Here is a 24,202-nt window from a genome sequence, read left to right on the forward strand (position 1 = left end):
AGCCTCTCCCACCATTCGTCAATAATCAATGAATTGGACTTGCAACATTCCACACCACCAACGTCCTTTGATCACAAGGTAAGTGACTAAGACAATGACTTGCTGTTATAGCCGACTGCGGCTTCAGGATTTGATAACTAGTTTACCATTGTTACATATGCCAAAGTACATTGAAAGTCACCACAGATTATTATATCACTGCGTCAGAGTTGTAGAGGGAAAAAGCAATAACGGAATGCGGAATGAAGAGTTAAAGTCACAGAGAAAGGGCAGTGCAGGCGGACAGTAAGGGGCAAGCCAGGTCAAGAGTCCATCTTATTATCCATTCAATAGTCTTAAGGCAGTAGGATGAAGGCTGTTCTCGACACTGGTGGTATGTACTTTTAGGCTTTTGTATCTTCTGCCTGCTACTGGGAGGAGAGGCACTAATGTCCAGAGTGGTTGGGGGTCTTGAGGAATTTTGGCCGCTTCTCCAAGGTAGCAAGAAGTTTAAACAGAGTCCACGGAGTGGGGTTGTTTCTGTGATGAGCTGAGCTGTTTCCACGCCTCTGTGGCCGGTTGCCGTACCGGACTGTCCACAGGATGCTTCCAGTGCTGCATCTACAGAAGCTGCTGAGGGGGAAATGCCCAATCTCCTTGGTCTCCTGAGGAAGTAGAGGCACTCGAGTGCTTTAATGGCCATTGGGTCTATGTAGTTAGACCAGGACAGCCAACTGCATTCACACATTAAAATGGTGTGCACGTGGCCAGCCGGGAGTACAGACTGGGCTGGAGTTTTTAATCGTGAAGCGCAGGCTTTTCTGAGGAGGCACATTGCCATTGTGATTACTGATGTTTGCATCCTCCCAAGCTGGTGCTGCAGGAGCCCCACAACACCATCTGTGACCTCAAAAACCACTCACCCCAATGGTATCTTCATTGTTGTTGAGGATTTCAATCATGCCAACTTAAAAACAGTCCTGCCACAGTTCAACCATGATGCCAACTTCACAGCCAGTGGGGAGAGAATATGTTAGCTGGGGAAGATCTGCAGATACTGGAAATCGAAGTAATACACACAATCTATGCAAAAAGGATATATTAGACTTGGTTTATACCAACGTTCGTGGAGTCTACAAAACCTGCTTCCTGCCCTTCAGAATCTCAGACCACATAGCCGCTCTGTTAATCCTCGCACGCAGACGAGTCAAACCAGTTCCCAGGGAGATCGAGACCTGTCCAAAAGGCTCAGGACTGCTTCAAAAGCACGGACCGCAGCATATTCAGGGAGGCAACTACCTACAAACATCTCATCAACAGTGGGTATGCAGGCTCGCTGACTGGCTACGTAGGAAAGTACACTGAGGATGTTTCCGTGATTAAACACTACACTGCCAGGGAAACCCAGAAACCATGGCTGACTGCATAGGTTCATGCACTGCTTAGGGGTTGAGAGACAGGAATACTCTAAGGTCAGCAGAATCAGAATCGGGTTTATCATCACCGGCATGTGACATGAAATTCGTTAACTTAGCAGCAGCAGTTCAATGCAATACATAATCTAGCAGAGAAAAATAATAATAAATAAAATAAAACATAACAAATAAACAAGTATATCATTACGTATATTGAACAGATTTTTTTTTAATGTTCAAAAATAGAAATACTGTATATTTTTTTAAAAAATGAACTAGTGTTCACGGGTTCAATGTCCATTTAGGAATCAGATTGCAGAGGGGAAGAAGCTGTTCCCGAATTGCTGAGTGTGTGCCTTCAGGCTTCTGTACCTCCTACCTGGTGGTAACAGTGAGAAAAGGGCATGCCCTGGGTGAGGGAGGTCCTTAATAATGGACGCTGCCTTTCTGAGACACCGCTCCCTAAAGATATCCTGGGTACTTTGTAGGCTAGTGCCCAAGATGGAGCTGACTAGATTTACAACCTTCTGCAGCTTCTTTCAGTCCTGTACAGTAGCCCCTCCATAAGACAGCGGTGTAGCCTGTCAGAATGCTCTCCACGGTATAACTATAGAAGTTTTTGAGTGTATTTGTTGACATGCCAAATCTCTTCAAACTCCTAATGAAGTATAGCCACAGTCTTGCCTTCTTTATGACTACATCGATATGTTGGGACCAGGTTATCCTCAGAGATCTTGATACCCAGGAATTTTAAGCTGCTTAGTCTCTCCACTTCTGATCCCTCTATGAGGATTGGTATGTATTCCTTCATCTTACCCTTCCTGAAGTCCACAATCAGCTCTTTCGTCTTACTGACGTTGAGTGCCAGGTTGTTGCTGCGGCACCATTCCATTAGTTGGCATATCTCACTCCTGTATACCACTATCACCCATGCCATCAGGAAGGTAAAGCATGAGTATGCACAGAAAATTCATAGACAGCCTTATGACACCAGGGACACATGGTACATGGCTGGGTATACAGACCATAACCTATTATGAATTCACCCTGCATGTCAGCAACAGACACTCCACCCTTCCTGACAGGCTGAACGCCTCCTGTGCCCAGTTTGACAAAATGAACGATGTGCCATGGAGGGAAGCCTGCTCGCCTCCTGAGGAGCAGGCCCTCTGTCTGGCCACAGCTGAGGCGAGGAGAATCCCAGCCAAGATAAACCAATGCGAAGCTGCGGGGCCGGACAACGTGCTGAGGGACTGTGCGGCCCAGTTAACAGAGGCTTTAAGAGGTACCTTTAATACCTCTGTGAACGATCATTGTCCCTGCAGGCTTCAAGGCAACCATCATTTCAGGCCCAAGAGAGCAACAGTAACTGGCCTAAACAATTACTGTCAACAATCGTGAAGTGCGTTCAGCGGCTGGTAATGGACCTTCCAGCTACATTAGACCTTGTCCAGTCTGCCTACTGCTCAAGGCAGTACACTGATGATGCCACATAGCCTTAGCCCTCCACTCCAACCTGCTCCACCTAGAAACAATGCCTCACACTCCAGGATTTTATTCATCATCTTCAGCTTGGTGCTTAGCACTATCATCTCCCAGAGGCTGGGACTGACCCTGTTGGAACTCAACACCCCTCTCTGCAGCTGGATCTTGGACTTCTTGACAGAAAGAACTCGGTCAGTTTGAGTTGGCGGCAACAACTCAAGCTCCATCACGCTGAGCACTGGTGACCCCAGAGCTGTGTGCTCAGCCCGCTGCTGACTCACACCTGTACCACCAGATTCATCATATTCGCTAATGACACTACAGTGCTCGGCCTCTTCGGCAACGGTGATGAGTTGCCGTGAGGAAAAGGTAGAGAGTTTAGTCAAATGGGGCAAGAACAACAACCTGAGTGTCAACGTGAACAAGACAGAAGAGATGATTGTGGGCTTCAGGAAGGCACAGGTTGACCTCTCTCCATTGCACATCGATGGCTGTGCTGCGGAGAGAGCGTCATGGACAATCTAAACTGGACCCACGATGACTCCTCATTAATCAAGAAGACACAGCAACATCTACGCTATATGAGGAGACTGAGGCAGGCAAGGCTCCCTGCCCCCTTTCTAAAACCTTCTACAGGAGCACCAGTGATAATGCCCTGTCTGGCTGCATCATTTGCGCCCCCTCCCGTTTATGACATTTACAGCGAGCATTGCAGACTGAGGGCCCAGAGCATATTTGAGGATTCATACCATCCGTCCCACAATCTCTCTGACCCAGTACCGTCAGGAGGGAGGTACAAGAGCATCAGGACTTCCAGACTGGGCAACAGCTTCTTTCCTCAGGCTGGGAGTAATGACACTGCTGAGCAGGGTATCTCTACTGAGCTCCCATCACTAAGGTAGCGAGTTGTTTACCTCTGCTGAGCACTGCGCGCATTTTGAAATGTATTTATTCTCTTGTGGTCATTTTTGTTTTATGTGCTGTGGGTGCACCATGGTCTGAAGGAACATTGTTTCGTTTAACAATAAACCTGATCCTGATTAAGGCTCCTGCAAGGGCAGGAAGTTTTCTTGAATGAAACTGCCTTTGATGAGCTGCATGGATTGGAAGTTACTGAGCTGTTTTCTACGTGTCCCTTGTCCGTTTGTCCCTCCCCATTTATCTTCCTCCTGGCTCTTATCCCTGCAGGCAGCCCAAGTGTTGCACCTTCCCATTAACCTCCAAACTCAGCTCCATTCAGCCCCAGACAGTCCTTCCAGGTGAGGCAACACTTCACCTGCAAATCTTCTGGGGTAATCTGGAGTCACATACAAAACCAACCCGAGTGATGCTGGTGGCATTCCTTCCGTAAAGGATATCTGTGAACATCAACTGTTTCTTATGATTTAAAAAGCTATTCGGCCCATCGCATCTGTACCAGTTCTCTCATCAATCCCATTTCCTCACTTACTTTTCTCACACTTGCCCGTTAACTCCCCTCTATCCTATCACCCGCAAATTCACTCGGGATCCCTTTCGCCCGTCAGTTAACCTACCCAATCCACATCTTTCAGATGGAGCACCCTGGATAAATCTACACAGTCACGGAGAATGTGGGAACTCCCAACATACAACATCAGAAGCCAGGCTTGATCCTAGATCGTTGCACAATGGTACAATGGTACTGCTCTCTGGCTAGGTTGTTCTGCCATTGCAATGGGGCTTGTCCAACCCTGGTAGTTTCATGGTCTTCATCAATGACAATGCCCTGGATATATATTATACATAAGTTGTATTAAAAAAAAGTTAGGTCATTCAGTGGAACAAAGAATGCCAATGCCAAACCTTAGTGCAAAAATTAAAGAGACTAGCAAAGACAAGTGTATGTCAGTGCCCAGTGTTACGTTGCTGGGGTAGAGTTGGGGTTGTGCACGTTGGTTCAAGAATCTGACGGTTGTAGGAAAATAGATGTTCTTGAACGTGATGGTGCGGGATTCAATGCAGAACAAAGCGGGAAGGTTTTCCAGTCCTGTGATATGAAGAGGCTGAATTTGCTCCTCAGAGTTCCCGCGAGGGGCATTGAACCGTGCACAGACTTTCCCACTTCTCATAATAAATCCCCTCTTTCAACAGGTGGTACTTTGGCAAGCTCGGCCGCAAAGAAGCTGAGAGGCAACTCCTGTCCATCTGCAACCCGAGAGGGACATTCCTTATCCGTGAAAGTGAAACCACCAAAGGTAAGGTCTTAGTGACAACCCCTCCCCTCGCCCCTCTTCCACCACTCTCTACACCCTCCTGATCGTTTTACTCCAAGCAAGACTTCCACTTTGGAGTTCAAGACTCATGGAGCAGGACTGTAGGTCCTGACCAGATTCTTGCTAGTGTGTAGCATTAAGAAATCTCCCGTGTGTAAATGTTGTAAATTAAATGCAGTTTATTCTCAGTGATGTTCCACACAGGTGTCTTATCAGTACGTGGTTCTCTTTACATTGGCCACTTTCCCAGTCACCAGCAGGATAATCTGGAACACTGAGTGGGACACCAACCCAGAGTCAGGAGCACAAGTAGCCAATTCAGCCCATTAAGGCCACTCTGCCATTTAATGTGGCCTTGACTGCTTTGAACTCTAATCCCTTTATTTTGATAGGGCAGAGGCTGAGGGACTGTTTCCACAGGCTGCGTGTCAAAAGCTAGGGGTATAGTCTCAGGATAAGGTCTTGGTCATCTGGAATAGAAATGAGCATAAACTCAGTCGGGCTGGGGGTCTCTGCAACGGAGGGAACACCCCTCTGCTGGCAAGTACCTTCAGAGCTAGGATTGATTTAGTTGTGGTTAGGTGATCGGGGTTTGTGGGTCAAATAGGAAAGCCGTCAAGGCACAGTATGGGGTATGGTATTATGTAGGGCATTTGGAGGGCCAAATGCCTGACTCCCCTTCCTATCTCTTAGATTCTTATTTCTTCAAGGTCATGACACCAATATTCTTTATGTAATTTGAAGAGGGTTTTGGCTCTACAGTTATTATTTGGACCTCCAGGAACTTTGATAGGAACAGCAAAATAATTACGTAAAAGTTGGTTATTAATAAACTCTCATTTTATGATCTTTGAAATATTTTGAAATTCTGTGGACATCATTGTTTCCAAGTGCCTACAAGCATTAATGAGTAAGTGTCATGTTAGTCATCAACTATCGCAGCGAATTGACAGAGAAATTTCTCACAGTCATATTTTGATTATAACAGGGGAGGCCATTCAGCCTATTCTGTCCATGCTATCTCCCAGGGGAATCCCAGCATTATTTCCCTGTAACCCATACCTCCTGACATGTCCGTCATCTCCACCGTGATTCTTCTGTCACTCGCCTCACTGGAGCAACTTGTGATGGCCAACTAACCCACCAGCACAGCTTTGGGAATGTGCGAGGAAACCCACACAGCAATGGAGACTACAGAAAAACTCCACACAGACAACACGAGGCCAGGATTGAACCAAGATCTCTGGAGCGGGGAGGCCAAAGCTGTAACCACAGTGCCAGTGGTACCATGTTTTTAGACCTGCCCCCACCCCCAGGGTCACACGCCCTCTCCCAGCACCCAGATACTTGTATTTCAGTTCTGGGCTCATAAATTACTGCACCATCTCTGGTTTTACCTTCAGCTGCTAAGGGCAGAGAGATTAAGGGAATTACTTTCAGTAAACCTCCCTGCCCTTTTGAAGTGCTAGAAGAACTCGGCCAGTCAGAAAGCAACTTAGGGAAAAGAAACCAGGCATCTTTCTACACATACTGCTGAGTGGCTGTGTTCTTTTCCAGCATTTCTGCTTTGTCTCTTATTCCAACATCTGCAGTGTAATGTGTTCTCTCCACTTCTTATTTTACAAAATTCCATTTTCCCTCTCCAATCAAGCTCTTGGTCATCTCCATAATATCTCTCCGAACAAGCTCGTGGTCATCTCCATAATATCTCTCCGAACAAGCTCTCGGCCATCTCCTTGTAAGGCTCAATATCAAACATTTTTGTTTGATAAATCATCTGTAATGCTTCTTTAGACATCATGTCATGTAAGTGTATAGGAAACATAGCTGCTGTTGTTATCATGTTAACCTTATTAACTTTTCTCACATCCAACAGGAGTAAGATTGACCTGAGTTAATACTCTGACTTGATAAGTTGCCAGGTTATCTGTGTAGCTTGACGTGATTGCAAAAGCACAAGAATATTTCACTGAACTATGCCTTAACACCACTTTGTTTGATGCATGCAGGTGCCTATTCTTTGTCAATACGTGACTGGGATGATACGAAAGGAGACCATGTTAAACACTATAAGATTCGCAAACTGGACAGTGGTGGGTATTATATAACAACTCGGGCGCAGTTTGAAACCCTGCAACAACTGGTTCAACATTATGCTGGTAAGCAGTAATTTTTGAGAGTCATTAACAGTAACAATTAAATATATAACCGAATTTCCTTGTACATTTTTGTGGCTAAAACTTAAAAAAATGTCTATTGGAAATGTGAAACGTTTCCAAAATGTAAAAGTTGGCCAAGTAGTATCACGAGTGTGTTATTTTAATAAATATTTAAAATGCAATGTATTTAATGTTTGTATTGTGGGGTAAGTCGTCAGTGCAGGATGTGAAGTTCACTACTAAGTTCTATAAAACTGTCAAGAAATGAGTAATGGTCTGATCTAATCCAGGTCTGTTTATGTGTGCTGAGCACTGAGTTTCTGTGTTTTATGCTACTCTGCCACACTGGGGCGGCATGGTAGTATGTGTAGCACGGTACCAGCGACCCGGGTTCAGTTCCCCCTGTTGTCCTCTAAGGAGTTTGTACATTCTCCCCATGACTGCGTGGGTCTCCCTCGGGTGCTCCTGTTTCCTCCCACAGTTGAAAGACCGAGGGGGGTGTGGAAAATGATGACAAGCTGACTTTGGAAAGGATAAGATGGTAACAGATGGTCTAGTGGTGATTTGGCTTAAATTGGGATGATGATGGCAGATTTAAAAGAGCTAATAATGTTGACATCTGCTATTAAAAGGGAGTTTAGAGTAGCTGAAGAGAGAAACGTCTGTATTGAGAACTGGCCCAGGGTCAGGAAGAGTGACCATCCTGGAGATTTCACATAAGTCAAATAGTTGTCCATTTCTTCCCGCTCCCAGTACTTGGCCATGCGGAGTCTTGAAGTTCAGCATCTATTTTGCAAATGGGGTTGGGGTTGCGGGGGGGTGTAGAATATTTCTGGCAATCTGGCACGTCATCCCATGATTAGGGTAAGGTCGCCAGGCAGCAGGGTTCAAAGGGCTGGAAGGCCTGTTCCGCGCTGTAAGTAATAAATAAATAAACTGGGCGATCTCAGTAATAAATCCAGAAAATGCTGGAAGTACTCAGCAGGTGAGGTGAGAATGGAGTTAAAGTTTTAGACAAGTAGCCTTTCATTGACCCCAATTTGTCCGTGACCTTCACTTCCCATTTCCGATTTCAGGTAGAAGCGATGGTTTGCTTTCATATAATTCCTTACCATTGATGTTGCGGTTGCAACCCCTCAAGCAGGAACAGCAGCAAATCATCTGATGTTTGAACAGTGACGTGACCTACTGAGGGTGCTGTTCAACTGCCTAGTCTAGGACATTCATGCTGCACCAGTCACCCAGGGCTACAACAGCAGCTCAACTGCTAGCTTCCCAGACTCGCTCTGCCCAGAACCCCAGATGCTGAGCATTACCTTTGAAGAGGGATCGGGTAGGAGCCATAGTCATCTAGCTATATGTCACAGAAATCGGGCCCTTCAGCCCAGTTCCCTTACTGAGGTAGTCCATTTGCCTGCACTTGGTCCACGCCCCTCTAAATGAGGGCTCCCCAACCTGCGGTCCCCATGGGCCGCTTGCTTAATGGTATTGGTCCATGGCATAAAAAAGGTTGGGAAGCCCTGCTCTCTAAGCCTTTTGTTCCATATCTATACCAGCCTCTGTATAAAAATGTTGTCTTTTAGGTCTCTTTTAGGTCTTTCCCTCTCACTGTAAACCTATGCCCTTTGGTGTTAGACTCCCCTCGGGAGAAGCATATGGTCGTACGAGCCTCAGCCCCTCATGACTTTATAAACTTGTAAGATCACCTCTCAGTCTCCTAGGCTCCAAGGAAAGAGCCCAAGCCTGTCCAGCCTCCCCTTAAAATTCAAGCTTCCAGTGTTGGTAACATCCTCATACACCATCCATGGACCCTTTCCAGTTTAATGACATTCTTTTAATGACGAGAAATTATGCAGTGCTCCAAATGTGGCTTTTCCAGTGTCCCGTACATCTGTAACATGATGTCCCAATCCCTGTACTGAGATAGTTAGCTTAGCCTCCTTCTTTTTACTGTGAGATGACTTGCTGGACGTTCCCTTCATAAATTGGTTCTTTGGTTCTTATTCTTAATCCTCTGGTAAACTGGACTCGAGCTGCAGGAGCTGCCCCTCAGGCAGAGCTCTCAAGGACACCCTGCAGTCCGACTCCAGCACCTTCAGGGGAGCAGTTTGATTTTTGTTCCCTTCCGTGCTGGAACTTCTGGCATACAACGCCCCATTACTGATGGCTACGGTAGCACTGTGTGATGTTACCAGGCAAGTGACAGATAGGCCCAGAGCCACGGGGGAGTTCACAGTGAGTCTGGAATCAGAAGCTGCAGAATGCCCACTTCTCTCATCCGGATCACTCAGTTTCGTCAGACGAGGCTTCCTTGCCCACTTGTGTCCTATCTATATCTCGACACACCAGTGTGGTTGGCTCCTAGTTGTCTTCCCAGCAAACCATAATCCCAAGCCTTGCCAATAATGAAGACTCTAAATGAGAAAGAATTCGAACAAAATAAAATCATTCTATTAATTAGAGTGTTTTTGACTTCCTGCTCAATGAGCTTTTGCCTCTTAATAAGTACAGTTCCAATGATTCCAACAGGAACAGTGGACTGTTCCCTTGACCGATACTAGCCCCTGTTTGTATCTTGGCCATGGACTGAACTGCCCATCTCTCTTCCCCGCTCCATGGGCAGGGTGGATGGGTTGAATAAATGACTCATTGGAATCCAAGCCACAACCTTCAGGACCGTGAATCCAGTCACGGTCCAGAGAAGTGAAAACCATTTTGTTTTTATTGAGCTACAGCCTGGAATAAGCCCCTCCAGCCCCAGCAAGCCCCCCGATTCAATCCTAGCCTAGTCACGGGACAATTCACAGTGACCTATTTACCTACCAACCAGTATGTATTTGGACTGTGGGACGAAACTGGAGCGCTCGGAGGAAACCCACGCAGTCACGGGGAGATCGTACAAACTCCTTCCATTTGTAGCAGAAACTGAACGTGGGTCACCCATACCGTAAAGCGTAGCGCTAACCACCAGGCCAGCGTGCCACCCGAAAACAATGTTACGTACCGTCGCTGTTTTGATCTGAAGTCACGGATAATTAAACTGTGCTGCATATCAATATTACTGTAAAGGGCTTTCCAAACATGATGCTGCTAACTCTCAGTTTAATGTGTATTGATCTGTTTACACCTGTTGTGCTTCTGCTTGTTTTGATTCTGTTGTAGTAAGTGTCTTCCTTTTGGCAAAGAAATACATTGAATTGACTTGTGGTGGTGGGATAAGGATGGTGTTGTGATAAATCACACAAAATTACCATTTTTTCCCTTGATTTCCATGAAAAGAAGTTGCACATCTAGCTGCAGGAGAAAAACCAGAGCCTTTGGGCCAGTGCAGTGTAGGAACAGAGTATGTTTGCTCCTTAAACCGCTTAGGCATCACTAGGTTTTGGACGATGTTACGTTGTACTTTTCCCTGACAGTTTTTTCTTACCAATGTTGCTATGGGGGGGGGTCATGGCGGAGTGCACAGCAAGATCCCACAACCGGCAACGTGCTAGCATGCTGGTGTAATGGCCACCTGCAGCAGGGGTTCCTAACCTTTCTTGTGCTGTGGGGCCTTGCCGTTCACTCGGGGGTTCATGGACCCCAGGTCTGGGAACCTCTGCCCTGTTCTCTCTGAAGAGGTGCTGTGAAAATGTGGAAACACTCAGCAAGTTGGGCAGCATCTGTGAACGAGAAGCAGAGGTCAAAGGCCTGAAGCATTCATTGTAGTTGCTGCTGGAGCTGAGTGATACCAGCATTGTCTGCTGGTGTTTTCGACTTCCAGACTCCGCTCGTTCTTTGTATAGCCGCATATGATCTGTTGGAAACAAAAGACCAGACCCGGGGAACATGACCGAGAACATAGAGAGTACAGCCGAGGAGCCAGCCCTGCGGTCCGCAGTGTTAAGCCAGACTAACATCACCTAATCTCTTCTGTTTGCACGTGGCCCATGTCCCTCCATTCTCTGCAGATCATCTAAGAGCCCTTCAATGCCTCTGCAATATCTGCCTCCATGATCACCCATGGCAGGCCCCCAGCACTCTCTGTGTGTATTAACTAAAAGTGTACCCTGCCCATCTCCTTTGAGCTTACGCTCTCTCACCTTTACGATGAGAGATTAAGACCACGGGGGAAAGAAACCTCGTAATTTTATAAACCTTTATCAGGTCTCCCTTCGGTCACTGCCCCTCCAGAGAAAACAGTCTAAGTTTGTCCAGCCTCTCCTTATAACACATTCCCCCTAATCCAGCCGGCATCTGTACCCTCTCCACGGTCTCCACACCCTTCTTATAATAGGGTGGCCAGTACTGTATGCCATCGTCCAGATGCGGCCTAACTAGAGTTTTATAAAGTTGCAACGAAACCTCCCAACTCTTGAACTCAATGCCTGCACTAATAAAGGCAGGCGTGCCAGACAGCTTCCTAGCCATGCTCGTGTGGCCACTTCCAGGAAGCTATGGACTTGGATCCCAAGATCCTTCTGGACATTTAAGAACCACACTGAAGTTTCAGCCTGGTGCTCTGTGCCCTGGTTTCTGAAGAGGGATATATAGCCAAATCTGCTGCCTTAGAAATATGTGACGTGCCTTTTCCCTTTTTCTATAGCCCAGTCTATTGTCAGCTGCAGATCTACTCTGTGGCCCAATGGGAAGATGCATTTAAACTCCTACTTGGTTTGCCAAATAGCCCACATAGTTTTTGGAAGGTCTTTGGTACCTCTGGTCTGATGCAGACTCCCAGAGAGCTTTCAGGACTAGTTAAATCTCTTCAGGACAAATCAGGTTTATTTTATTTTGCTGGTTCAGAATCGGCTTTAGCTTCATTGAGTTCCATCATGACATTTGTCGTTTCCATAAAAATTACAATAAATTGCAAGAAATGCGTGAAAATAGTGCAAAATGAGAGCAAAATAGTGACGTGGTGTTCATGGACCTTTCTGAAATCTAAAGGCAGGGGAGAAGAAGCTGTTCCTGAACATGTATTCTCAGGCTTTTGTAACTGTCCCTGAGGGTAGTAATGAGAAGAGGGTAGTGAGGGTCCTTATAGCAGCAGCTTTTGAAGATGTCCGGAGGCTGACGCCCGTGACGGAACTGGCTGAGTCTGCAAGCCTCTGAACCATTTTCAATCCCTTGCGTTGGAGCCTCCATACCAGGCAGGGATGCAACCAGTCAAAGTGTTCTCCGTGGTAATTTTGTAGAAATCTGTTAATGAGCCATAGCATAATTTCTGCCCATTAAGCAGCTCGTTAGCCTTCATGAATGAAACCCCACTGACCGAAGAATTAACAATGTAAGCAATGTGACAGGTGATGTATCTCGTTGCATATTGATCTCGTTGATGTCGCAGAGCCTGGACAATTTACTCGCTTCTCTGTCTCTCATGTGTGTGTGTCTTTCTCTCTCTTTCTCTCTCTCCCCTGTGGCTACCTGCATTTTTGTTTTGTTCTGCCGGTGACCCCATGCCGGTCCTTCCCAACCCTCCCACACCCTGTGCTCCACCCCTGCAGAGCGCGCTGCCGGTCTCTGCTGTCGCTTGGTCGTTCCCTGCCACAAGGGCATGCCTAGGCTTGCTGACCTATCTGTGAAAACCAAAGACGTGTGGGAAATCTCCCGGGAATCTCTGCAGCTCATCAAGAGGCTTGGAAATGGGCAGTTTGGGGAAGTCTGGATGGGTATGAAACCGGAATGTCTCCGTGCCTGTCCCCGGACACCCGGGGAGAGGAGCAACACTGAACGCGGGGAGCGATGGAAGGCCGAAGGGGTTCAGTGAAGTCGATCCAAGTGCACAACACAGTCTGACGTCCGGGTAATAAATTTAACCGGAAGATGTGATGGCCCCAATTAAAAATATCTGGCTACCGATTCTGTCATTTCCAAGAGAAATATTCCCAGTGAAGAGGTTAGGTTGGTCACTTTCCAAAAAGTAAGACAGCAAGACTGTGCCTTGGGAAATGCTGCAGTTCTTATGTGTCATTGAGCTTCACTCGACCACTTCAGTTTCCATCCTCCGGCATGCATGAGCTTCACTGGATTTTAAGACCTCTTCCCTTGCATCTGTTCTCCTCAGAGTCAGCTGACGGCCTCTGCTTTAACTTAACAACGGTTTGCACTAACTCAACTCCGCAAACTGTTGGATTAGCCAAAGACTCTTGGGAAATTTTACGTGAGTCCCTAAGCTTGGAGAAAAAGCTTGGTCAGGGATGTTTCGCCGACGTGTGGTATGGTAAGGTGGACAAGAAGCTTTCTCCTGTCATTTTCAGATCTTTGTAGAGGTTCACTCAAAGCTCAGAGCAGTCCTTTATGCAAGAGGTGCCCCCCGCGTGCTGGGTTAGCAACTCACCTGCAGATACTTATCTCTGAATTGGTACTTAATGCAGACCATTACATGGCAGAGAACAGTGGTTATCAGAAACATTCTATTTCAACCGAACCAGCTAGCTACCATTTAGTGAGTCTGGGGTGAGGAAATGTGACAGAGATGGGCTATTTCAGGTGATATCAGGAACTGACTCCCTCAAAAAGTTGTAGAAATTCAGGGTCAATGAAAAATTCATGACTGGGATTAAAGAATGTTTGCTAGATATGACAGAAATATCAAGGGAGCTGGGGTGCAGACTGGCTTGTGTAAAAAGGCAGGTTAGATCAGAGGGGCTGAATGGCCTTCTCCTGCTCCTTTGTCCTAGTAATGGTGAATGCAAGAAATCAGGTTCCCTTTAAAAAAAAGTCACCAGACCACCAAACTGGTGATGGTATTTGCAGTCTATGCTCGTTGCTGGTTCTGCCCGCCCCGGCCTGGCCTCCAACACTGGTGCGTACCCACCTTAGTTTGGCAAACCATACACAACATCCCTGACCATCAGCAGTTTATGGAACCCAACTCAATAATTTCAAACCTCAGCAGTTTGGCTTCTGTAAAGTGGTGGGTTAACACTTCACTCTCCCACTTGCTTGATGTAAAACAGATTCATAAACTCTGCGCGCCTCACTGAAGTGCGTAGAAGCCCAGTTGAAGCCAACATTTTCGGAGAGGTTCACCGATGGATTGGCACTGCTAAGGTTGTTTCCTGCGATCAGTTCCACGCACGATGTTTTAATAGCATGTAATATTGGCTTAACAAAAAAAAAACACTCTTAGCTTCATCCCGATAATGAAAATGGATGATTAACCCAAGTGGCTGTACACCTGACTCAGATGATGCATGCACATTGCTGTTAGTTAGTATGTGTAAAGTATGGCTGAAAAACTCTTTAAAAACCCCGTGTGCATGCAGAATAAATGGTTGTGCCTCACCCATCCTGATATTAAAACTAACCATTTTTTAAAAAAGAGCTATTGTAAGTTCATCAGTTCCATTTTTTTATTTTGAATTGTTTTAACTTTCTGAAAGTGAGTGCTCTTTTTGTGTGTGTGGTGTGGAAAAGGCACATGGAATGGGACCACAAAAGTTGCAGTGAAGACACTGAAGCCGGGCACGATGTCTCCTGAGTCGTTCCTCGAGGAAGCTCAGATCATGAAGAAGTTGCGGCATGATAAGTTAGTACAGCTTTATGCCGTCGTCTCAGAGGAACCCATCTACATCGTCACTGAATACATGAGCAAAGGTAAAGTTGCCATAGTGCGTTTAAGTGGTCCTTGTGAATCATCTTGTTTTTTGTATGGTTCCAGGATAGTTATCCCATTGAACTTATACACTTTCACACCCCGGATAGATATATTTAGTTGTAGACGATGGTTGAGTATGAAGACTTTGAGGCTTGAAGTTTCCTTTTTTGTATAATTACATCTTAAGCTTAAAATAAAGATATAACCAAAGAAATAATGCAGGGGTTCCCAACCTGGGGTCCACGGACCCCTCACTTAATGGTTGGGGTTCATGGCATAAAAAAAGGTTGGGAACCCCTGAAATATTGTGTTAAATTCACTGCTTGCATTTTGGAGTGGTTGATATGGTCAAGGAGGGGAGCAGTCTCACTATATCCTGTCACAGATTTCTGAAGAGGAGAGGAGACTTTGACTGGTGCAAAGTCCAATCATTCTGGGCGGTATCCCGCACCTGTCCCCACTATCTCTCCACAACAGTGATTTTTAGGATCTAGAATTCCTTCCAAGCTTCCGGCAACATTGCCATGTAACAAATTACTGCCGTTCTTTCATTTAGGAAAAAATGCCTCAAGTGAAATTCTGTAAGTCAAAAAGGTTGGGTGATATGCATTTTGGTGACGGTATAGTCCACAGGTGAAGAGTGGATACCTACTCATTGTAATGTAGAACAGCCTTGTAAATTGCAGATACCTGCTCAGAGTAAATAGTATTATAAAGAATTACATAAATCAAGAAATATCTGTATTAAAGGGCATCATATGTGACATAGACAAACGGTGCAGGAGTAGGCCATTCGGCCCTTCGAGCCAGCACCGCCATTCACTGTGATCATGGCTGATCATCCACAATCAGTATTCTATTCCTGCCTTCTCCCCATGTCCCTTGATTCCGCTATCTTTAAGAGCTCTATCTAATTCTTTCTTGAAAGCATCCGGAGAATTGGCCTCCACTGCCTTCTGAGGCAGAGATCCACAACTCTCTGGGTGAAAAAGTTTTTCCTCAACTCCATTCTAAATGGCCTACCCCTTATTCTTAAACTTTGGCCTCTGGTTCTGGACTCCCCCAACATCGGGAACATGTTTCCTGCCTCTAGCATGTCCAATCCCTTAATAATCTTTCATGTTTCAATCAGATCCCCTCTCATCCTTCCAAATTCCAGTGTATACAAGCTCAGTCGCTCCAATCTTTCAACATATGACAGTCCCGCCATTCCGGGAATCAACCTCGTGAACCTACGCTGCACTCCCTCAATAGCAAGAATGTCCTTCCTCAAATTTGGAGACCAAAACTGCATACAATACTCCAGGTGTGGTCTCACCAGGGCCCTGTACAACTGCAGAAGGACCTCTTTGCTCCTATACTCAACTCCCCTTGTTATGAAGGCCAACATGCCATTAGCTTTCTTCACTGCCTGCTGGACCTGCATGCTTACTCTCAGTGATTGATGACACCTAGATCTCACTGTACTTCCCCTTTTCCTAACTTGACTCCATTCAGATAGTAATCTGCCTTCCTGTTCCTGCCACCAAAGTGGATAACCTCACACACACATCCCCTTTGTGCTGTCTCAGCTTACTCGGTCAAACACAGAGCTCTAGCTCAATTTGCTGAACTCTTTGCCCTCTTGGGATTGAACCTAGATTGCAGATGTAACATCTCCACCTGGTCAACTTGGAGTCTGGCTTGGTGCCCTTAGATTCAATTTGCAAAGCCCACTCTCCAACGTTATTCCTTATGAGAAAAGGGACAAATTATTTCATAATTTCTTACAGTATAGGAGTAGGTCATTCTGCAGACTGAGTCTCAGCTGGCCCTTGGAGCAATCCCATTATCCCACTTATTTCCCTGTAATCCACTCTCATGTGACCTTCAAGTTCAAATTTAATTATTACTCAGCCATTTACAAATACCCATGAGTACAGCCAAATGAAACAGAGTCACTCTGGAGCCAAGATGCAAAATACAGTACCAACAGTACCAGGGTATATATAAGATGGCAAGCACATATAAGAGAGCAGTAAAGTACAGTCACACAAAAAAATATATTGCCCAAGTCCCCTCATCCATGAATGTTGCAGCAGTCTGCAGTGAACACAATACAGCTTGTTTTCTGCAGAGCAAACACAAGGGGGCAGCACCAGCTCCAGCACGGGTGCTGCATCGCGCCACCTCTGGCACTCCAGTGGCATGTCTGACTCCAACTCCTCCCCCCGGGCGGCTGCAGCCAGGTGACGTTGCAGCATGAGGACTAGTCCTTGCTACAGCCGAGTACACACAGCTCCCCGCCAATAAACCAATGAATTAAACTTGCAGCATTCCACACCACTGAAGTCCAACAGGGTCTTGTGATTCATAAGAAAAGCAACTAAAACTAATCTTTTGCTTTTAGACTGCGCACCGCCTTCATGCATTGACTCCTCCGACGCAGGCAGCAGCACGGTCTGCACCAAGGCCACTTCCTTTGGTTTCTCCACCAAACAGCAACTCACTGATGGGATAGACCTGCAATATCTTAAGTTCTAAGTGTCCAGCATGATCTTGCGATCATAAAAACTGCACATAAAAAAGACAATAGCCGGTTTGGTTGTCCCTATAGAAACTAATGCGTCTAAGCGCGCCGCCATCTTGCTGGAGCTCATCCGGTTCAACTCTTCCTGTTTCTTCTGAAACTTGCCTGCATAAGGGGCAATTTTAAGTGGTCAATTAACCTAGCAACCCACAAATCTTTGGGATGTGGGGGAGCATGGTGGGGGAGGAGGGGTCCCATGTGGTCACGGGTAGGACATGCAAAAACTCCGGGCCAACGAGACATGCAGAGGTCAAGTTCAAACCTGCGTCACTGAAACAGCTCCACACAGCCACGCCGTTGAACAGGACCAATTGCTGGGCATATGCCAATGGAAGTAAGCTGTCCTTTTCCAGTGAAGGTAGGCGGAGAAGCCAGTTGTATGAGAGAATGGACAAATATTTTCCGCACCCTCCTGACAAAGGAAATGGCAAGTACAGTATGGTCAAGTCAGCAGATTGTAAAGACCACGGCAGAAAGATGAAGTCATTAAATCTGCAGCAGATAGAAGGGTTTTTGAGAGCTGCCTCGTCTGTTGCTGTTTACTTACGTACAAAACAGAGAGAAAGCAACTGACCTTGTGCACAATGTGCATGAGTAATACTTTATATAGGCCCATCACAGTGATGTAAGGAGTAATTGTAGTTGTTCAGAAGGAGCACAACATCCTCTTATCCAACATGAGCAAATAAAAGCACTGTCAGTTTGCTAAATTACCAGCATTCAATCGATCTTTTTCCATTTGTCTGCCATCCAGAGTGTGTTCAACCTGCTTTTGCTTTATAACTCTGCCAGTGATTTCCTCACTGCTCCCCTTTCTGCGAAGATTAGCTACAAGTGAACCTGGGCAGTGCTGGTACCACCCTCGTGGAACTAACTGCGCAGGGGAGAGGGGCTTTCTGCTGCTGAGCCCCGACGTGTTGAGCGAATAACCTACTGGATGAGCCCAGCGGGGCGGGCAGTACCCGTGAAAGGAAAGGGATTGTCCACGTTTCTTTCGAACCCTACAGGTGCTGGGCTCCTCCAGCCTGTTGTCTGTTGCTCCGGATTCCAGTGTTGCAGTCTCGTGGGCCTCTCTGAAATGTAGCCAAGACTCTCAAAGCGCTGGAGGAACTCAGCAGGCCAGGCAGCATCAAGTACAGTCGACATTTCGAGCCGAAACCCTTCAACAGGACTGGGAAAAAGTAGCTGAGGAGTAGATTTAAGAGGTGGGGGGGGGGGGGGGGGGGAGGAGGAGAGAGAGAATCACCAGGGCGATAGGTGAAACCTGCAGGGGGAGAGATCAAGTAAAGAGCTGGGAAGTTGATTGGTGAGATGAGGTGAGACAGGGAAAAGGGGATGGGAGCTTCCCACCACCCTACCAGGGATATAGGGTTCCTCTTGTCCTCACCTACCACCCCACCAGCCTCTGCGTCCAGCACATAATTCCCCGAAACGTCCGCCACCTCCAACGGGATCCCACTGCCAAACACATCTTTCCCTGCCCCCCCCCTTCTGCTTTCTGCAGGGGTCGCTCCCTACACGACTCCCTTTTACGTTCGTCCCTCCGGCACTTATCCTTGCAAGCGGAACAAGTGCTACACCAACCCCTACTCCTCCTGCCTCACTACCATACAGTCCGTCCAGGTGAGGCGACACTTCACCTGTGGGTCTGTTGGGGATCATATACTGTGTTCGGTGCTCCCAGTGTGACCTCTCGTATATCAGTGAGACCTAACGTAGATTGGGAGACCACTTCACCAAGCTTCTACGCTCCGTCTCCCAGTGGCCGCCCATTTTAATTCCACTTCCCATTCCCATTCCGATATGTCCATCCATGGCCTCCTGCACTGTCGTGATGACTCCACACTCAGATTGGAGGAACAACACTTTATATTCCATCTGGGCAGCCTCCAACATGGTGGCATGAACATCGATTTCTCAAACATCCAGTAGTTCTACCCCACCCCCACCCTTCACCATTTCCCATCCCCTTTTCCTTCTCTCACCTCATTTCACCAATCAACTTCCCATCTCTTTACTTCATCCCTCCCCCTCCAGATTTCACCTATCACCTGATGGTCCTCTCTCCCCTCACCCTCCCCCACCTTTTAAATCTACTCCTCAGCTTTTTCCCTCCAGTCCTGCCGAAGGGTCTTGGCCCAAAATGTCGACTGCGTTTTTTCCCACAGATGCTGCCTGGCCTGCTGAGTTCCTCCAGCACTGTGTGTGTGTTGCTCGGATTTCCAGCATCTGCGGATTTCCCCTGGTTTATAGCCAAGACCGCACAGACACTGGCACCGACCACAAACACACAAATCTGCACCTTTTGCCAAAACATTTTGCTTAACCTACTTAGACCCACATAATTTACTCCCAATTTGTAAAACAATCATTTGATAGTCAGCAATTATTTTATACAGTTTGGGATCAATCACATAATTTCATTCCTTGAGGTCGGGGGTCGTCCATCCCAGTTGATTACTTGAGATACTTATTTATATATTGACATACAGCATGGGTAGGCCTCTCTGGCCCTTCGAGCTGCGCTGCCTAGCAACCCCCAGTTTAACCCTAGCCTTATCACAGGACAATTTACAATGACCAGTTGAACTACGAACCGGTATGTCTTTGGTCAATGGGAGGAGACCCATGTGGTTATGTACAAACTCTGTACAGACAGCGGCGGGAATTGAACCCGGGTTGCTGGCACTGTAAAGCGTTGTGCTAAGCACTCTGCTGCCATGCCAGCATAGAGATGGATGACACTTACCAGGTTGCCATTGATTGTCCGTCCCTAGCTGGCTCATTGACATCATCTTGACTTGCTTTCCTGAGCTACGTAGCCCACTATTCAAGGTGCGCCTGAGCTCTTAACGCACTTGCAACTGTACAGTAATCAAAAAAAATCATACAATTCAAGGCAATAACAATCCCACAGTGAGAAAAACATGCTTTTTATTGGAAATGTTTTCATGAACCAAGGTATGCTGGAAATGACAGCAACAGCCCTCCATTATTAATGGTGCAGTGATGTAGACAATCAGAACCCATCAAAGCCACATTGGCTCATTAAAAAATAAAATTATGTTTTTTTTTTAAAATACCAGAACACGAATTTGCCGACTGGATCTTAGTCCATTATTTGGTGTCTGTATGAACTCAGTGATTCTAACCTCAGTGTTAATTTCACAGGGAGCTGATGTTTCAGATGCATTAAAAACCGTTGATGTTGTTCATACTGTGCGGACGCTGACTCAGGGCCTCAGTATGGAAGCTACCGTTTGCTTGTGACATGACTGATTTACTGTTCCTGGTCGCTCCTGAATGCTGGACAGCTCGGGAGCCTCCACGTGTTCCCTGCAGTCTTGCCGTGATGAGTATCAGCTGCTCCACAATGCCTTCAACTGGGTGAACAGGACCTGTGACCTCACAGGGGTTCCCAACCATGGACCAATACCATTAACAAAGGGGTCCATGGAACCCAGGTTGTATCTGAGGGTAGCCTGTGTAATGTATCTTGTCTTTACTTTAAATAGTATCACTAGGAGTGTGTCGATTTAAAAATATAAAACTGTACTTGTTTCACAAGTTGTATTTTAAAAATATCTGTGAAATAATGTAATTAATTTGCAATTTCAGGAAGCCTGTTAGATTTCCTAAAAGATGGGGAAGGAAGAGCTTTAAAGTTGCCCAACCTTGTAGACATGGCAGCACAGGTGAGAAACAAACAGGCTCCAGGGCAGATTTATTTTAAAATTTGGCTCCTCTTTCCACAATGTAATTAAATTAACATTTTGTATTTCTTTTCTGTGGAACAGGTTGCTGCTGGTATGGCCTACATTGAGAGAATGAACTACATCCACAGGGACCTGCGGTCAGCCAACATTCTGGTTGGAGACAATCTAGTGTGCAAGATTGCTGATTTTGGATTGGCGAGGTTGATTGAAGACAATGAGTACACAGCTCGTCAAGGTGGGATGTTTATGCATAAGGTTTCTTTACCGTTAAAGAAGAATTCGTGCCCCATCACACTTGTGACTGCAGATCTAACGCAGTGACATTGTTCTGAGGGACTGACATGATGGTTCAGCACTTTGTGCCTCTCCCTCTCAGCTCCAAGGACCCTGATTCAACCTGGACCTCAATGCAGTGTTGTCCCTGTGACCATGGTCGAGGATTCCACCATCCCTTCCCTGTATTCCCTAACTACATTGTCCTTCTCCACAATTAATGCAGATGAGCAGATTTTATTTAATACCTCATTTATGTCTTCTGCCTCCACACCCAAATTCTCTTTGCTGACTGGACTTCCCCGGATTCCCGTCTTGCTTGTGAAATTCTTTGTAACACTCCATTTTATCTTGCCTGTCAGTGCTCATTGTACAACCTATGTACCCTCCTAGTGACCATTTTTATGTACATCCCATTCCCACCCCCCCCCCCCCGTATTTTCTCCACACTTTTAGGGTCTTTGCCATTTTCATTTCTCTATAGTTGTCACAACTTTTGCCTTTATCCAACTCTCAATGTCCCTTGACATCCAGGGTTCCTTGGACTTGTTGGCCTCTTGATCCTGTAGGAACATATCAGTCCTCAACTCATGGTGTTGTGTCTGTTTTGAAATACCATGACTACTCAGCTGTAGACTAAGCTGCAAGTAGCTGCTCCCAACCATTCCTTGCCGGGTCCTATCTTACATTAAAATTAGCCTTCTCTCAAGACAGGACCTTAAATTTATTGGTCTTCTTCATAACTGTCATTAAACTTATGAATGTTATCTTCCTGCTGACTTGTTCAGCTATGTTCCCAAAGGAGGTTCATACTGCCCCTTCTCCGGTAGGACTATCTACATTCTGGGTTAGCTCCACACCCATCTGTGCCTTTCAATCTCAATTAATATTACTTACCAACCACACCTCCTGCATTTACATGGAGATGCTGATATGTACAACAATGAGAATCCCAGCACCAATAATCATTGTGGTCTGCTGCTGGGTCTTCTAACCAGTCCCCCACCATCATTCCCTGTCTCCTATTACATGGCCAACTTTAGATCCAGTTTGCCAGCTGGTTAGCGGGTTCTAACCTTTTGGTTAGATTCCCATATGGGACCTTGTCAGATATGTTACCAAAGTACATATGGACAACATCAACTGCACTGCCCTCATCTAGTTCTGTTACACCTCTTTAAAAACTCATTCAGACTTTTCTCCCAACAAAAAAAAATGCATTTTAAAATGAGCTTAGCCCCATCTGCTGTTGGAGCTTAATGAATCTACTCAGTTCCTTAAAACAGAAGGGGGACATAACTCTGTCTGGTGAGTGACACAGATCCCTGGTATATAATATTTTCTTCAGGGTTCAGAATGATCCAGGACAGAATCAGAACCCTTGGCTCACCAAGTCCATACTGATCACATTTCTACTACTTTTCCCCATGTTCCCATCAACCAAAGTCCAAAGTAAATTTGTTATTAAAGTACATATATGTTGCTAAACACTATGCTGAGATTCATTTTCATGCCTGCGTTCACAGTCGTCATCATTATTATCTGTCATGTTGTATGACGTGGGCAGTCATGATCTTTCTCGTGGCCAAGATTGTTCTTGGCAAATTTTTCTACAGAAGTTCAACCCAGATAAGTGTGAGGTGGTTCAGTTTGGAAAGTCAAGTATGCTGGCAGAATATAGCATTTATGTTAAGACTCTTTGCAGTGTGGAGGATCAGAGGGATCTTGGGGTCTGAGTCCATAGGACACTCAAGGCTGCTACACAAGTGGACTCTGTGGTTAAGAAGGCATATGGTGCATTGGCCTTCATCAATTGTGGGATTGAGTTTAAGAGCCAAGAGGTAATATTGCAGCTATATAGGACCCTGGTCAGACCCCACTTGGAGTACGGTGCTCAATTCTGGTCACCTCACTTTAGGAAGGATGTGGAAACCATAGAAAGGGTGCAGAGGAGATTTACAAGGATGTTGCCTAGATTGGGGAGCATGCCTTATGAGAATAGGTTGAGTGAACTCAGCCTTTTCTCCTTGGAGTGACAGAGGATGAGAGGTAACTTGATAGGGGTGTACAAGATAATGAGAGGCATTGATCATGTGGATAGTCAGAGGCTTTTCCCCAGGGCTGAATTGGCTAGCCCAAGAGGGCATAGTTTTAAGGTGCTTGGAGGAGATGTCGGGTTAAGTTTTTTTCACACGGAGAGTGGTGAGTGTGTGGAATGGACAGCCGGTGGCGGAGGCGGGAACGCTAGGGTCTTTTAAGAGACTCCTGGATGGCTACGTGGAGCTTAGAAAAATAGAGGGCTATGGGTGAAACCTAGGTAGTTCTAAGGTAGGGACATGTTCGGCACAGCTTTGTGGACCAAAGAGCCTGTATTGTGTTGTAGGTTTTCTATGTTTCTGTGTTTGCCGTTGTCTTCTTCTGAGCAGTGTCTTTCCAACGTGGGTGACCCCAGCCATTATCAGTACTCTTCAGAGATTGTCAGAGGTCGCATAACCAGGACTTCTGTTTGCACCAGCTGCTCATCTGACCATCCACCACCTGTTCCCATTGTTTCACATGAACCTGAGCGGGTGGGCTACACCTTGCCCAAGGGTGACCTGCAGGCTAACAGAGGGAAAGAGCACCTTACACCTCCTTTGGTAGAGACGTATCTCCACCCCACCACCCACACTCACAGTGGTACGGGGAAACACAGTAGATCTGTGAGAAACAACGCACGAAGTCTGACAAACGGCCGATGTAGAAAAGAAGACAATCCGTGCAAATAAATAAATAAATAGGCAGACAAGC

At 46.2% G+C, this 24,202-nt stretch overlaps 1 protein-coding gene across 5 annotated transcripts in view; it reads left to right on the forward strand.

Annotated features, from left to right (window-relative positions):
- LOC132401091 (tyrosine-protein kinase Fyn) overlaps positions 1–24,202 on the forward strand; it is a 233,108-nt gene that overhangs the window by 201,953 nt on the left and 6,953 nt on the right. For 3 of the 5 annotated variants that reach the window (XM_059982916.1, XM_059982918.1, XM_059982917.1), the window contains 6 exons: positions 4,992–5,095; positions 7,123–7,272; positions 12,759–12,923; positions 14,674–14,853; positions 21,042–21,118; positions 21,221–21,374. In XM_059982916.1, the coding sequence (XP_059838899.1) occupies positions 4,992–5,095; positions 7,123–7,272; positions 12,759–12,923; positions 14,674–14,853; positions 21,042–21,118; positions 21,221–21,374 (830 nt within the window). Of the gene's footprint in view, positions 1–4,991; positions 5,096–7,122; positions 7,273–12,758; positions 12,924–13,318; positions 13,475–14,673; positions 14,854–21,041; positions 21,119–21,220; positions 21,375–24,202 lie in introns of all 5 variants that reach the window. The other 2 variants (XM_059982920.1, XM_059982919.1) reach the window with 2 other exon arrangements.

The sequence above is a fragment of the Hypanus sabinus genome, chromosome 10 (assembly GCF_030144855.1).
Source record: "Hypanus sabinus isolate sHypSab1 chromosome 10, sHypSab1.hap1, whole genome shotgun sequence".
In the NCBI taxonomy this organism is placed as follows: domain Eukaryota; kingdom Metazoa; phylum Chordata; class Chondrichthyes; order Myliobatiformes; family Dasyatidae; genus Hypanus; species Hypanus sabinus.